Source organism: Nasonia vitripennis, chromosome 4 (genome assembly GCF_009193385.2).
Source record: "Nasonia vitripennis strain AsymCx chromosome 4, Nvit_psr_1.1, whole genome shotgun sequence".
Classification (NCBI taxonomy): domain Eukaryota; kingdom Metazoa; phylum Arthropoda; class Insecta; order Hymenoptera; family Pteromalidae; genus Nasonia; species Nasonia vitripennis.
The window spans coordinates 8,155,967-8,172,142 of NC_045760.1; the positions used below are offsets into that span (position 1 = coordinate 8,155,967).

At 44.7% G+C, this 16,176-nt stretch overlaps 1 protein-coding gene across 9 annotated transcripts in view; it reads left to right on the forward strand.

The window, feature by feature from the left end:
- The window catches only part of LOC100117108 (serine/threonine-protein phosphatase 2A 56 kDa regulatory subunit epsilon isoform), a 49,403-nt gene that overhangs the window by 4,446 nt on the left and 28,781 nt on the right, over nt 1-16,176 (forward strand). Inside the window, exon 1 of one of the 9 annotated variants that reach the window (XM_031929197.2) lies at nt 8,439-8,853. The exons of 7 other annotated variants lie outside the window; for them this stretch is intronic. Coding sequence is in view for 1 of the 2 variants with exons in the window: in XM_031929195.1 (XP_031785055.1) it covers nt 10,214-10,319 (106 nt within the window). In the remaining variant the exon portion in view is untranslated. Of the gene's footprint in view, nt 1-8,438; nt 8,854-10,198; nt 10,320-16,176 lie in introns of those variants that run through there. One more of the 9 variants, XM_031929195.1, reaches the window with a different exon arrangement.

A 16,176-nucleotide genomic window follows, 5' to 3' on the forward strand; every position in this document is an offset into this window, starting at 1 on the left:
CTCGTACGCGCAGGTATCTTTTGCACTCGAGCGTCAAAAGTTTAAGCCGTTCGTCAAGATTACGGCGCATTAAGATAACATTTGCGGCGCGCTGCGGCGCTGCAAGAAGAAATCTTCCGTAACGCGAATAATACCTAGATGTACATATATAACGCAGCAGACGTGTAGAGATATGCGTGTACCTGCGCCCATATGCATGGTTTACATTTGTCGTCTGCTCCGCATTCGAACTCTCGATATGTCTGTTCTTCGATCGGTGTCGTTTGCAGAGAGAGAGAGAGAGAGAGAGAGAGAGAGAGAGAGAGAGAGAGAGAGAGAGAGAGAGAGAGAGACGATTTTGAAATTCAATCTAGCCGTCGACGGCCACCCTGTGTTAAATATCGATGAAAAATCAATTACGCGCTCGCTCCGATGTTTTCCATCTCCAGTTGACCTTCGACAGGCGTATACGATGGTTAAAAAAGCTCGACGAATAACGAAGCGAGGAATAACCCACCGAATGTACCGCCTTGAGAGATATGACCTAAGCAACCCCTGTATATATGCAAATTAGCCGCGCGTAAAATTTATGCTCAGGGGGTTTTAATTCGAAAAATATCACTTGAATCATGTTTCGTCGCACTTAATACATGCGAAAAGCAGGATCGCCACGTGGCCGTGCACTCGGTGCAACTTCTGCATCATCAGACTCTCGCACTTACTTACACATCGACGTGTGCGCGCAGGCTATAGTGGATGTCGTTGTATCACGTGTATATATATATATGTGTGTGTGTGTGTGTGTATATACGGGACACACGATCGATCGCAGCGCACGAAAGTCGCGTGGCTATACGGGTCAGCGACACTTCCTTCTTATACCTATACGGCCCGCCCGCCGCTTTTAGCTTTTCTCTCCTGTTTTCGTGTGCGCGCGATCGTATCGGGGAAAAATGAAAGTCTATGGCGCGAATGCGACGCGCGTTTTTTCTCTCTTAATTCTGAAAACTTCGAGAGTCGTCTTTAGCCGGAATCGATCTCTATATAGAGTGCATGCGTGTAACGGTTTTTCGAGAGTCGATCGAGGCGTTTTGTAACACACGATGTATATGTTCATCTCGATAATTTCATCGCGTTTTGATATTATTTCATTTTTCTCATCATCTCTCCGGTGACGTTGACAACCGTACCGAAAAAAATTGACTGAAATACGTGAAGAAATTCCGACACGCGCACAACGCGAGATAAAAAAATTCGCTGCGCAAACGAATAATGCCAAGCTCTTTCGAGCTGATTTGCATATAACGCGAAATTCCGAGGCGACGATAAGCCTAACGTTGTTCCAAAAATGTATCGATATTGGTGTAAATGTGCTTCGCGATTTACCGCCGAAAGAAAGAGAAGCCATTCTTCTTTAATTAGTTCATTCATTAATTATGCCTCTCGTCGTTTCTTGCAAAGAATGCCTGAAGAAGTTAACTCGACGATTCTTCTTCCCGCGAACGTTTAAATTATCAGGCGCCTCACGGGCCAAAAGTTTATTTTCAAGACATCAGGAAGCCGCCGTGCAGGGGGACGAGGAAAAATTATTTATCGGACTATCGAAAGCAACTCTGGGCTAAATATATGTATAAGACAGCTGTTGACGCGTATACACGCGCGTTCTCTCTTTATGAATCAAACCGACTCTCCCGAGAATCAATATATAGCGACGCTGTGCACACGCGTCTGACGAGCCGTTTTTGGGAGGTTATACGCTTAAGATATTGGCACGCGGCGCGTGCTGTGCTTTCCGCGAGCCGGTTTTTGTTGACGCGGGAGCTGTGTACATCTGTCGATACATAGAACTAACGTCTTATTCATGAGATTATTAATAGCAGCATCGCTATGTGTGACGAGGAATCTTGTTGTGTATGTTTTTTTTTTTTCGAGTTTGAGATAGAGGAGATGTGCTCCTAATGGTGTCGTTGAGTGCGACTATGTATCTCGGCTTTCCTCTTGGCTGAGCCGACGAGTTGAAGTTTTTCTTGAGGTTTTTACTTTTTTACGCACACTTTCTTTCCATAACTTCTTCGCTCTGAGTGTGCGCGGGGAGCAAAAAAGAGTTTTATTTCGGACTCATGCACGCGTGCAAAGTGCTTGCATCTTCAATGCAAATCGGCTAGCCTCGCGAGCGTTAGATACGCAAGACTCGAGATACTGAATGACGCGTCGTGTGGAAGTGGAAGCTGGGGATGCATAAAAAAGGAAATTCACCTTCGCTATGATTTAAGTTTTATGTGCGGTGAGATATTCGCGCTAAATTTATAATCGTCCTTTGAGTTGGTAGACCGAAGCACCGAAAAGTTATGTCGTTGCAGGTTCGATCATTCTTCATTCCTTTATCCTCTATTGAAAGTCATCATTACTTAATAATTAACGCAGTTTTTCTAAAAAATATTTTCAAGAAACGCCTTGGGCTTTCTAGATATAGCTGTGTACCCATTAAAACTTATTCGTTTGTCCAGTACTTTCGTTCCGCAGCTGTATCGACGATCTCGCTCGTCTCTCAAAAAACTCGCGGATGAATAATTTATAAATGATGAGTCTCTTTTAGAGCTGAATACTGATGATCGAATCGATCTTTCGATTTCTAACTAAAATATAGCGAGGATCGATCCGACAACGTCGTTTCGTTCAAGGAATAACAGCCGAAGCAAAACCGCGGCTGAAAAAATATCGCACTCGCTGGACTGAATCCTTTGTCCAAAAGCACTAGCGCAACTCGGCAAAAGGTGGGCGGTTACGGGAAAAAAACGCTAAACACCAAAATTCGCTATACCAACGTGCAGCCTGACTAAAATAAAATGTACACTGCAAGTCATTTGCTCCAGCCATTAAAGGAGCCGCTTTTACAAAGTCGCTAATCGCCGAGCAGCAGGCGAAACGTATGAGCAGATGCGCGTGGCGTGGCGGCGTTGCAGACGCTTGTTACTCGTGCAGCGTTTGTTTACGATTACGAGGTAGTGCGCGTTGCCGACGAAACTGGCAACGTTTCCTCACCGGAAGTCTAAAGCACGCGAATACGTACGCGGAAAATTATTCCGCCTCGTGCGCGGCGTGCCAAAAAAATGTCTCGAACCCCTCTACTATAGCGGCGATTTAATTCCCGGCCATTGATTAGCTGCGCTGCAGGGAAGAACTCACGAGAGTGATGGCGATGGATATTTGACGGGTATATGTGGAATCGTCGTTGTTATTATCTGCCTCCAAGAAAATTTGAAAATTCTTGATAATGGCTCGGAATAACAGAGCTTTCTTGGACGTTCGGAAATACCTCGTACAGTCCTGCGGAAATGAAAACTAAAGGGGACGCGTGAGCACGTGTGCGTATATGTTTACGCGTGAAGTTCTATGGCAAGAAGTCGGATCCGATGCATAAAACACGTGCGCCGCTTGCGTAAGACCGCCTGAACGAGCAAAAAAAACACAAAGTTGCGTTTAATATTAGAAAAAGGATCTATCAATTGATTATGATCTAAAGGGCAATGGCCCAGAGAATAGCCGAGTCGAGTTGATATACGACGTCATTGGCTTACGGGTGTTAATCAGTTGAATCGGCCATCTACGCATGCATCCATTAATTCATAACTTTCGTTGTTGAAATATATCGAAGCGAAGTCGTATGCTTGTGTGTGTATGCAGTGACTATATATACGTCCAAGTGCTAGGCATTAGGTTGGGAAAAATCAAAAAATAATAAGTCTAGCTTACAATAATAGAAGCCCAGTGACGCCATTCGTGAGACTAACCTAACCTCTCCCTCTCTATCATATATACTCATGTGTGCGTGAATCGCTCGACGAAGTAGAAAAATAATAGTTGGAACAGTTTAAGAATTCGAGTGCATTGCATAATGCTCGACGCCGATGCCAAAGCGTTTAAAAATAAACAAATTATTTTTTAAGTGTACGGAAAAGTGCAACAAATAAGAATCATTAGAAAGCCTAGAACGAAGAGTATACACTTGCCTTGCGTCATCGCATTCAAAACATTGAGTCAATTTTTCATCGTATTATTTCCTGATTATACAAAAAAGATTAATCCGTTAACAGTTCGCTACATAAACCGATTTCAAATCCTCATCCTCAATGAGAGTTTTTTTTCCACCGTATGAAAACGGTAATAACGTAATCCAAAAAAAAATTTCTCACTCGACAGCATAAAGTAGAGTAGCCGTGCCGAGAGCCGAGTGTCCGATCGAAGAAGTAGCAGTAGCTCTCTTCGCGAGCGCGCATTGAAAAAGGTCAGCGGCTCTGCCAAGTCGGCAAATTGACCGTTTTACAAAATGACGTCGAATGGAACGCGAAGTACGCGCTCGGCTCTTTCTCTGCGCAGGAATACACCTGCAGAGCTGCGACGCTTTTACGTAACATCGCCGCCGCCGACTCGATGCGATCTAAATCCGATGAAAAGTTCGGCTAGCGCGACAAAGCAGAGAACCAGATAACTCTCTGCAGCAGAGAAGAAGAAGAAGAAGAAGTAAAGCACGAGAAATAGGAGGCGTGAGCGCGAGCGCTTGCGAAAACACGCCGGTAGTCGTGTGTGCCGAGCTGCTTCTTTTTCTTTTGACAAACATTTTTTTTTGTTTCGTTTTCTGTACGTAAGTTTGCGAGTTCGTCAATGTTGATTTTTCAGCTCTGATTTTCGCGATATAGTAAATGCGAGGTTCAGTGCGCTATGTAACGTGTATAATAAAGAAAGACTGCTAGCCCCGCCGATGCTTTATCTTCGGGTCTATTGTGAAGTGTGATATCATCATATCGTTCTGGTGTGACGTAAAGCAACTCGTCGACGTCGGCTGATTCCTCTCGATAAAGAGCGGGAACGAACCATTTCCCGTACGAATTCTTCGTGCTCGAGATTAAAAGTTTCTGTTCTCTCTTCTAAAACTCTTACGCTTGTATGCAGCTATCTGTCGTTGAGTTCACTTGTCGTGGATATACAGTATCATTGTGATAACCAGTTTACACTGGATTCGGGTGAACGATTCCTGCAACAAACAAAATCAATTAGTCCCATGTTCGACTGGCTTCAACGGAGAATTCTATCAAAACAATATCTATTTTAATTTCCCTTCTTATCTCGCTATGCAGATACACATACGAGATTAGATAAAGCACTATTAATCGCTGATGGAATGCAGTTGTGTAGAAGTTGTGCCTGGAACCCGTGTACTCAAACAAAACTGTGCAAACAGCCCACTACTACACACACACACACACACGCACACAGACACACACGCACACAATACCAAAATCAAAGAAAAAAAACCACCTCTCTTCGATCCCTTCGCCGTCAGATCCCTTCGGGACAGTCTCTCCCGAGAGGTCGAAAGCGCACGAAGCCGACTTGACGAACAGCTTATTTCCTTATTCAGGAAAATTAATAATCTCTCCGCAACATTGAAATTAAAAATGCGTTGTCCAATCGCGATGAAAGTGCTCACTGGTGAAATTATTTATCAAACATATAGTCGGCGATGTGCTCAACCCTCGCTTCAATTGCACAATTGAATGCGGCAGGAATTTATTTTCGCTTCCTTTGCGCTAGACACGCATCGGTGGTAGAGAGACAGGAGAGAGAACCGTTTCGAAGTTATTGTGCGTATATGTGTGCAGCAGCGGCAACGGCGTGCGTTAGAGGACAGAAAGATGAAAGAAGAAAGAGTAAGAGGCTGCGAATTCGGACGAGAAATGTGGGTGCTGCTGCCGTAGTCTCTCTCTTTCTCGGTTATATATTCGAGAAGGATATCTTTACTTAGAAAGTGGGTTTATTGGGCGCGTCGACTTTTTTTTCAACTTCTCGTTTTAGCCTAGTCATACCAGCATAAGTGTAACATGAAATTACGCAAACAATGTACATCTTTAAACTTGACATCCGCGCAGTTTTCTCTCGTCATCTTCCAAGCGCATTACCACCACATCCGAGAGATCTATCATTCCCCCGAAACTAGCGTCGGAAGACGACCCACTAAGCGCACACGGACAGCCTAAAATCACGACCGGTGACCCATAAAACCAGTGACGACGACTGTGGCGGTCGTCGTGTGTACGTATAGATTCTCTCTCGCGTTTCTAGTCTCTCACTTCTTCTTGCATAGTAGGTATACAGCGACAGAGCCACGGAGAGAGAGAGAGAGAGAGAGAGAGAGAGAGAGAGAGAGAGAGAGAGAGAGAGAGAGAGAGAGAGAGGAGTCGAGTCTCTCTCCTCGGCACTTTGCGCTGCTTACGCTTGCGCACATATGTGTGTGTGTGTGTGTGTATAACATGCCCGCCGCGCACCATGTGTCGTTCACCTCTGCCAATAAATGGGCACGCGCTCCTCTCTCTCTCTCTCTCTCTCTCTGTCTCTCTCGTCTCCTTCGCACAATCCAACGTTTCTTCTCTCCTCTCTCGCGCATGTATCTGCCTATAGATTCTTTTCTCGGAGTATCCGTCCCTTCGATCTGCCAACACGTGCTCGCCGCCATTTCGCTCTCGGGATCGAGGTGAGGCTTCTCTGCGTACACGTGTAGATTTTTCGAGAATCTATATTATATGAGGGGAGCCTTTCGTATACTTGTTTCGCACGTCGTCTCTTTCTTGTCTGGGACTGGTAGAGGTGGACGTGTTCGGAGAGAGAGATTAAACGAGGCTGATGGCTGGGCTATTTTGAGGTTAGGTTTTTCGTTACCGAGTGCTTTTTCCCCCACTCGAATCCGCTGAGATTTTCAAGGTTTTTCTTTCGGTTCGAAAAACTTCGTTTGGTTGACTATTTCTTGGTTTCGTCCAATCGTGTGGTTTCCGGTGATTTTCCCCCGACGTCGCGTAAGCTAGCCGAAATTAAAAAATCCATTAATCGTGGCAAACGCGTACGATGTACGTCACGGCGGGCGCAATTAAAATTTTTAAAATTCCTGCGCTAAATTTCACTGGCAGCCTGCAGCAGCGAAGACGGTCTAAAATTAACCAGTCTACTACGATTATCAAAATAGCACGATGAGAGTGGAAAAAATAAGAAGCGACGCCGAACAAAGCCACATCAGCGACGATAACGACGATATTCTCGCTCTCAAAAATCCTGTACCTTTGTCGCTCTGTGTATATAACATATATAGGTACACCTGAACGCGCAAATGTCGGTTCGTTATTTACCTCGTGATTGTATTCTGCTCTCCGCAGCACGATGTTCGAATCCGATTCTACTCTCTCGCTGATAAGTATACACGAGCGATAAGAGCGTTGGAAAATTATCGTACCGGGCTTTGCGCACACGTGCCAATCATCGGCATATCTATTTCTATAACACATCTTACATATATCCATCTAATAATCCATTAACGTTATACTCTTGATGCTATTCCGAAAAATGCTCGATGCCATTCCGCGGAAAGTATATAACACGACGTAATCTCTCAGCGCCGAAATGTCGGTCAGAGAGCGATTTGCATTCGGCCGCGCGTCACACGCGCGCCGATGTGTGTATACGAAATACATGTGTGTGTTATATAGAGAAGCGAGGCATGACGCGAAACCGACGGGGAAACTTTTCGCGTTTACCGCGTTGTGTGTACACGTATTATGCACACATATAGTAGTCGGATAGACGCGTCGGTGCGTTGGACCTCGTTCTCTCTGTCTCGTCCGAAAATTCGCGAGAATATCGAGAAAGGAAAAAAACAAATTTTGCTAAAGGGCGTCACGTAGGTCCACACTGCGGTCAACGTGATGTTCTGCAGTATAAAGTGGGACCGGGCGGCGCATGTGCTCGCTGCTATAGCCGAATTCGGTTATAAATCCGCAATTAATCGATGCTATCGGCTTTGTCGGCAATTAGTCGAGCTATGCGCCGGAGAGTCGGATTTTGACGTTCTGTCAAATTGAGTGAAATATTTGACGACGTTATACAATGGATTTCCCGCGCACTGCTTTCGTCGCTTTAGGTGTGATCATTCTCTTTTTCCTTGCGATCAAGGTTTACGATCGATTTTTGATCGATTGATTCGACGGCGTCTCGCAATTTTACATAATCCAACCTCGATATAAGTCTCGCACTCCGCAACGCTTTTTTCGGCCTCAGGGTTCAAGGTTTCCTCCGAATAAACGTTTTTATTTCCATTCCAAACTATACAGTAAAGCCTCGTCCGATTAAAAAATCACAAAGATTGACTCTTCGAAAACAAACGAAAAAACGCACTGCAAGCTCTCACTCGAGAGCCGCGTCCAAGAAGAAGAACAACAACAACAGAAGCTCGTCCAGATAGAAAGAAAAAGCTTCGGCGCGCATACACACAGCGCCGATTGAAAATCCTTGCATCGCAGCTGCAGAGAGCGCTCGTGCATTGATTGACTCGGTCATTGTCAATATCAAGCACGCACAGAGAGCGTCGTTGCCGCTGGCGATGACGACTAAGGGCAATGATGCGACCGTCGCAGTGCTGCTGCTGTTGAGCGATTGTAAAATCCCCGGAGCGCAACAGTTGCCATCCGCGCGCGAAGCTTTGCTTTTGCTCTCTCTATCTGTGTGTGTGTGTGTGTGTGTGTGTGTGTTCGCGTATCATCGCCTTATAATATTATACAGGATTATTGGAATCGATCGATTGTTTGCATGTGCATACATCGATGGGTTTAGTCGAGTGTTTCGAGGCTGATGGTGTATAGTTTCAGCGAAGCGTAATGATAATTCGCTCGACGCGTGTGTGCCGCTGCTGTTACCCGAGTGGACGCGAAGTTACATATATGCCATTGTTGACATAGGTTCTTCAATCGTGCGGCTGCTGTTGCTGATGTCTCTTCTGCGTGTCGTATTTGATTGCGCGATGATGGAGATTTCTTTGTTTGAACGTTGCTAATGGTGCGTTGTTGATGATTCCCATCGGTCAAAGTATAATAATGACTGTTTGATAACGTACGCAGGTGTCAACAATATGCATACAGCGTAATGTCAACAAACGATTTGATACGAATAATAAAATTGCTATATCGGATCGGAAAAAAACAATAAAACGCGAGCTAAAAGCGCTGCGTCGACGATTAAGCGAGTAACAAAAACACGAATATACATATACAAGCATTACAACTGGTCGTCCCGTTTTGATAAAGCTTTATCGGACGCTGTATGTAGCGCCGCGCGCGGGAAGCAGGAAGTTTTCTTAGCCGCGACAAGGACGTTCCCCACCTCTGCCCTCTACATTCTTCTGCATCTCGGTTACATTCATTTATGCGCAGGGTATTATAATAATGAAGCGTTTGTTGCTACACATACCCCGTAATCTGCGCGTTTTATTTCGAGAATGATGCGAATGCATACTATACGTGTGTATGTATGTTCGCGCAAGCTTTTGTTTCGTTCGATTTGATCCGAACTTGCACGCTTTGCTTTGTCGGTAAACCAAATACCGAATTCGAATATAACCCATGATGTACAATCATAAGCTTTTTCCGTTTGAATCACACCCCGCGATGATTTCTCTGTGATGCGTATAATCTCGTGGATTTTTGATTTGCGTTGGTCTATTACACAGAGCCTTGGCTTATCCGGACGCTGTTCTCTCTTTCCAGATATACTCTTGTATAAGAGGCTAGAGCTTTTCTAGAGGGTGTACGTAGCTCACCTCCTCTTTGGGTCACTCTGCTTTTCGTCGGATTTGGTCGACGACTCGCGCATGTAGTGTGAGTTCTTTGAGAGAATACGAGACGAGGGATTTTGTTGCTGTTATGCTTTTGCAAAAGCTAGGAGGCTTGCTTATCGATCGAGACTTGAGTTTCGAGTTTTATTCTAATACAAAGCTCGTGAAATTTTGCCCTGCATCCACAATCTTGACTGCAACAGCGTTAAGGCAGTGGGAAACTCTCCGCCTCGCGATGTGGAACGTTAATTTTTCATGTTAACAAGGCTTGCTAAACTCGAGTAGCTTAAAGCGCGCGTAGCAGTTCCGCGAGCGCGAAACTTTAGTGTCTCAACTTAGCTCCCGAGCGATTAAAACACGTTAATCTAGCTATGGTTACGCCTTGGCTATATATAGGCTGGAAGGATTACCTGCGACTACGCGACGGATGTGATGTATATGTTTGTCGAGATGCAAAGAGGAGAGCATACGAAGAAAAGAATAAGCATTTATCCTCTATCGATCCAAAACGAGTCTTCGGGTATCTCGAAGCTCGAATTTACTCGACGTTCAAACAGCGTCAAACGACACTGCAAAGGGCGTGTAATGTCCTCTCTTAGCTCCGTAATAAAACGGAGGAGAGAAAGAAGCATTCGAAATGCGCGCTTATCCTCTCTGACGTCTACGGACCGACAGCTGCTAGCGTACTCTGGTAAGTGCAGGTATGCAAAACAAGTACGACACTGTGGTAAAAAAAGCCACCTACTTTAAGGCAGTTTGGCGTAACGCGCGAAATCAAAACCCCGAGACAAAGTAGCGTAGCGCGAGAGAGATGATAGTGGTGCGCGGAATACTCCTCCGGGCATCGACGTCGTTGTCGACGACAAGGCTTCCCGACTTGTGCGCGCGCGCGCGTCTTCTCTTCTGCTGGTATAGTGCTGTACCATGATGCAGCAGCAACAGCAGCTACCCCCTCCCCACGACCAACAGAGGAGGACCATTGATTGTCATCGTTTCTCTTCTTTTTTTCTCCCTCTTCGCTCTCTCTCTCTCTCCCCCGTCCTAATTTCACACGAGCTGCCTCGACACACACGCGCGCGTGCACACACCCACACACACACACTAAACAAACTGCGTCCCTCTTTCATTCTTCAAGCTGCTGTACTCCCCTCTCTTGTCTCTTTCGCTTTTCCGTTCATCCCCCGCGCATCTCTTTGTTTTTTTTTCCTTTTTGCCTGCTGCGTCGCCTCCCCCATCTTATTCTGTCTCTCGTGCCTCATCTTTGTTTAGTTACTCCCTGCAGCTTATCTGCTGCACACTCAAACGTCTTAGCTGGCTATCTGCAAGCTCTGCTGCTAAAAGAGCTTATTTTTAAAATTTTTCTCACTCGTTCCCTTTTCATCTCGGACTGCATATCTTCGTTCATTTTACTCGGCGTTTAATGCTCGATCTTTTAGTCATTTCTTGCCTAAAGAATCGATTCCCTTCGTTCGCTCCCAGTATTTTGCCCAAAAAAGTGTGTGTTTACGTAGACCGGAAAGAGGAGATAAAAAAAAGACACCAGCCAACCTTGACCTCTGCGGTTGTGCACTTCGATTTTGCCTTCGTTGAAATTGAACGTTTGGATGTAGCACACTGCGCTATCTCTTTCCCGAAGCATGTAATTCGTATGCTCTGTGTATACTTTAACCCCCCTTAGAGTCGGATAAAAATACGCTTTGGCTTAGTACGTAGAATACAGTGGTTTGGCCGTAGTTGGATCACATCAGCGTATGTACTATGTTAAAAGGGGAGTTTATTAAAAGTCCTAATTGCGAGAAGTTTAATTTTATATTCGGTAGAAAGAAGAAGTCAAATTATGAAGAAGTAAAATACACTGCAGCGTGCCGGACTCCATTGTGTTAAAACAATGTTCTAACGCTGAGTTTGATTTCGCTACGTTACCCATTTATTCAAGCGAAAAAAGCACCGCCTATTCAACTTGCTCAAAATGCGTATAAAGTCAGTATTATTAGGTAGGCGAACGTTTGCATACTAAATTAGATATCCAACTTTGTGTTATATACGAAAGATTTCACGAACGAATAGAGACGTATTTCTCTCAAACTCTATATCCGCGCGTGTGTATAAATATTCAATCGAACGTTTATTTAACCCGTTTCCCCCGTGTACAGCCATAATTTGTACAAGCATTGACAAGCACGATGCATATTTATAACATTGTAATGCTCTATATTTAACGTCGCTCTGTATACTCGCATACATTGTCTTTGATTCGTGTGCGAACTCAAAGTCTCTTCAGTGTACATAAAACGACAAAAAAATTATCGGAAAACGTTGCTTCGTGCTTTCTTGCCGCAGTCGTCACGTTGTATATCCGTAACGGTTTATTGTTAATTTTTCGATAGTTTATAAAAAGCCGCACACTTGCGTCAGAGGGTAATAATATAATAAATCCGTCATCGTCGAATATCGCAGTCCTGTGCGCAATTATCCTTCGATTGATCGTCAAAGGATCTGCAGAGGTGGTATTATAGTTTCCTTCTCAAAGTTCACCCAGATGATGTAGCTATTCGATTTCATTTTGAGGGAATCTTCATATTCCACTCGTGTTTGTACACACCTCGCTCATTTCCACAGAATATATTTATTCATCAGAAGTAGTCTCCGGAAATTGAAAGTCTTCATTTCGAAGGTAGGAAAATTACAAAATTTTGTAATTCGCTGCAAGAAGCTACACAGTACGTAGATCGGTATATAAATTCACGGATTACAACTTTTACCCAGTATTACATGCACCTAACGTACAACTTTTAAACAAACGGGAAAACTTTGACGGCTATATCGGGAAAAGAAAAATAAATACGCTAGATATAAAACATATATAAAGTAGCTAAAGTTATACATTCACGCGGAGAGCAACGCCGGCGATCGGACATCAAGTGTTCACGTATGTGTGTATATAACGCACGCAGACACGGGAAACTAACGGGGCGCAAAACTACACGGACTAGAGTATGCGAGAGGCTCTACATAAATTGTGGCTCCTCTCGACGTAGACACATACGTACATATAGGTATACAGAGGGCGAGAACAGAGGAACAATACAGTTGGGCAACTCTTGCGCACGTGGGTGCGTGTACACCCACCCCCACACGTGTGTATATGTGCGCTGACGCGCGGTTACTTCCACGTTACCTGTGGCAAGCGCGTGCATGCATTTGTATAAGCAGCAGCGACGCTAGCGCGATAGAGACAGTTTCGGATCGAAAATTACCGCGCAACCTTGCAAACGAAACTAAATGCGCGTGCGGGAATCGAGTTTTGCCGTTATATTATTTTTTGTTACAGCCAGTTGTTATATTAGGGGAAACTCTTGTAGTGTTGTGTATAACAGACGCACGTGCGTCTCAACAGAGCCAATGTGAGCGTCGGCATTGTCCTTCTCGTGTACACACACACACACATACACACACAGAGGCAGTTGGTAAGCTTTTGCCGCCGTTCGTTTAACGCACACGGCTGTATATTCATCGGTTCGATTAAACGCCGATGACGCGCTGGCGGACACAATTGATGCCACGACCCGTTGGCTTCGTCTATACACACATGCACACAGAGACACATGCGCATCTGCATCAACGAGTGCGCAAGCGACGGCATACGAGGCTTACGCAACGTCCTCGACAACGTATTCGTCGTCATTCGTACTGTCGCTCATGACTCGTGTGTATACGAGTCGATAGTTTATAGAAGCGAGATATCGCTCGAGAGTGTATACTCCGAATTATACCGCATATGTCGCAGTGGGGGATGAAGTTCAGGGAGTAATAGTCGCAGCAGAAGCAATAGTTTGTCGCCGAGTTATGCTAATGCGGCCGATAGTAATCTGCGTACGTTGCTTGGGAAAACCGCGAGGGAAACCTGCAGGCTGATGATATAAGCATAAATGAATATGCATCGTCCGCCGGAGAATTGCACCTAGTGCAGAGCAGTGTTGTAACGTAGACACGCCAAAAATTGTCGCGCTATACGCAGCTGTTGGTGTCACGTGTCGTTAAACGTCATCCGATGGTTTATTACGCACATCAGCTGCTGCGATGGATCGTGGCTGCAGTCGTCGATGCGGCAGTACAGCGGCTAAATTGAATTCTCGTGTATACATCTGTATGATCTGATCGAAGACATCTATATACGGCTGTATGAAAAATGCAATTCCTTGTATACGTTATTCGAAATTGAACGCTATTCCGGCTCGGTGTTATTGCTTCGATCTTTTGCGCCTATGAATTACACGCTATTCGGGCGAGTCATTTTCGTAGATAGCCCAGGAGGCGCTGCCAAGTTCTGACGCAGCAGCGAAGCTGAATGGCTTTAAAGAGGCTGGATCGGAATTGTCTTTGTCTCTCTCTCTCTCTCTCTCTCTCTCTCTCTCTCTCTCTCTCTCTCTCTCTCAAGACTTAATCCTTTGAGGATCGCAGCGAAATTCTCATTACTGCCGCGGCGCGCGCAGACAGTTGTTATTCTCCAGCGTCGGGCGACGACGCATCGGATTATATTCTCAAATGGGTGTAGATGAACAATTGCTTCACATAATTGCGATGCTGTGTACAGCTATTATCACTTCAAAGGCTTTTCCGGCATGCGTTTTTGTGCGCGCGAGGAGTGCTTAACAATCGCGTGGGAAAGTGTGATTCGAAATGAATTGACCGAGGTTTTGAATCTTGAATCGCGCGCGACTATATGAATGGAAATTTCCGGGAGTAGTTTCAATACTCTTCTTCTTCCTCTTCGAATTTTTCTTCTTCTTCCACTTCGGGGTAATAATTAGTCCTCCGGAGTAGAACTTTTCGCATTCAAGAGTTGGCTTCATTATTGGTTCGTTGACCCTTTGCAACTTTGAATTCAAAGAGTGGAACTCTGCTCGGCAGTGTATTAGCAAAGTAAAAAAGATTGAATATATTTTTTAAATTAATTGATTTTTAAAAAAGCTCTTCACCATCCTGCGTCGAAGCGAATCTATTTTGACCGCATCTTCGTGGATGAGATAGCTGTATAAGAAAAAAAAAACAATTTTGCGACATACCGAGCGGAAAAATTCACCCTACGCAGTAAAACACGATATTGGAACTCGAACGCGTTTTTCTTGAAACGAAGTTTTCGCAAACTGCATATATAGCGGCAGTGCGCCGATAATCCGCTCAACATTTCTTGAAAAATTCGTCGTCGACAATTCGCAGGAAACAAGTAAGAGGTAACTTTATATACAGCAACTTTGAAAAATAACTCGGGAATTTTCAACTATACTAAGAGGATTAAGAAATCAGTATATAGAATATACATGCTTGAGTCGTATACGTTGTATATCAGAGAAAATAGAACAGACGTGGTTGGGTTCGACGTCTTCGCGAGTTACGCCCGCTGGAGTAAGTTTCTTTCCGACATCGACGGACTCTTTCTTTTCCTCCTTGTACCTACTCGTGACTTATTTTTTGAGGATCTTATATATTGGGACGAATAATATTTTTTTCATGAATTCCACATGGCGCTGCGCGCGCGATGCTTTAATCCTTTGTAGTTATGCTAAAAGCGTTCCATTACCGATCGCTTTTTCACAGACCTTTCATCCGTAATTAAGTTAAACCCGACGGTTAATCGTGGATTAAAACGTCATTTTTAGGGGCTTCTGTGTATATTTTGAATGCTCCTTAATTAATTAGCTTTATTCATATGCTCGCCATAAATTCTTGCGGGTAATCCTTGCTTTGAATTACAAATTCTGATTAAATTGCGAGCATATATACGTTTTCTCTCTCGCCTAACGATGACACGCACAGAGCGCGGCGAGAAAAATCTCGAGAAAATGTGCAAGTTAGATTAAAAGCTCATTATAATGCCCAGAACGAACGCACTAACAACAAACAAAAAAAATTCGTAGCTGTAGCTTAACAATCCCGCAAAAAGCGCGCGAGAGAGAGAGGAGCAGCCATCTCTCAAAAGCTCATTTACGAAGCGTATAAAAAATACATAATCCGCGCCGGCGAAATAATCTCAAAAATTCAATGCCCCTCGCGCCGAAATGGCGAGATAAGTAGTACGAGTGCGCGACACAGTCAGCCGGCAGCTGGCTCTCTCTCTCTCTCTCTTCGACGTCACACAGCAGCAGCATCAGATCAGACACTCTTCAGAGAGGAGAGAGAGAGAGAGAGAGAGAGAGAGAGAGAGAGAGAGAGAGAGAGAGACAGAGGAAAGTAAAAAGCAGAGGATGCGAAAAAGGTCGCGAGGGATTTCGCCGCTCGAGTGTAGGGAGAAAATAATATTTCAATACACATTGAGGAGCTGATGCATGTGTGTGTGTGTGTGTGTGCAAGCGTATATAGACTCTCTGTAGGCCGCGAGTCCCCTTAATTCCTTGAACACCGCGCGCACTTGGGATCTCTCTCTCTCTCTCTCTCTCTCTCTCTCTCTCTGAAACCCCGCAGAGAGAGAGAGAGAGAGAGAGAGAGAGAGAGAGAGAGAGAGAGAGAGAGAGAGTGAGAGAAGCAATGCCGGCGCTGTAGCAGCAGCT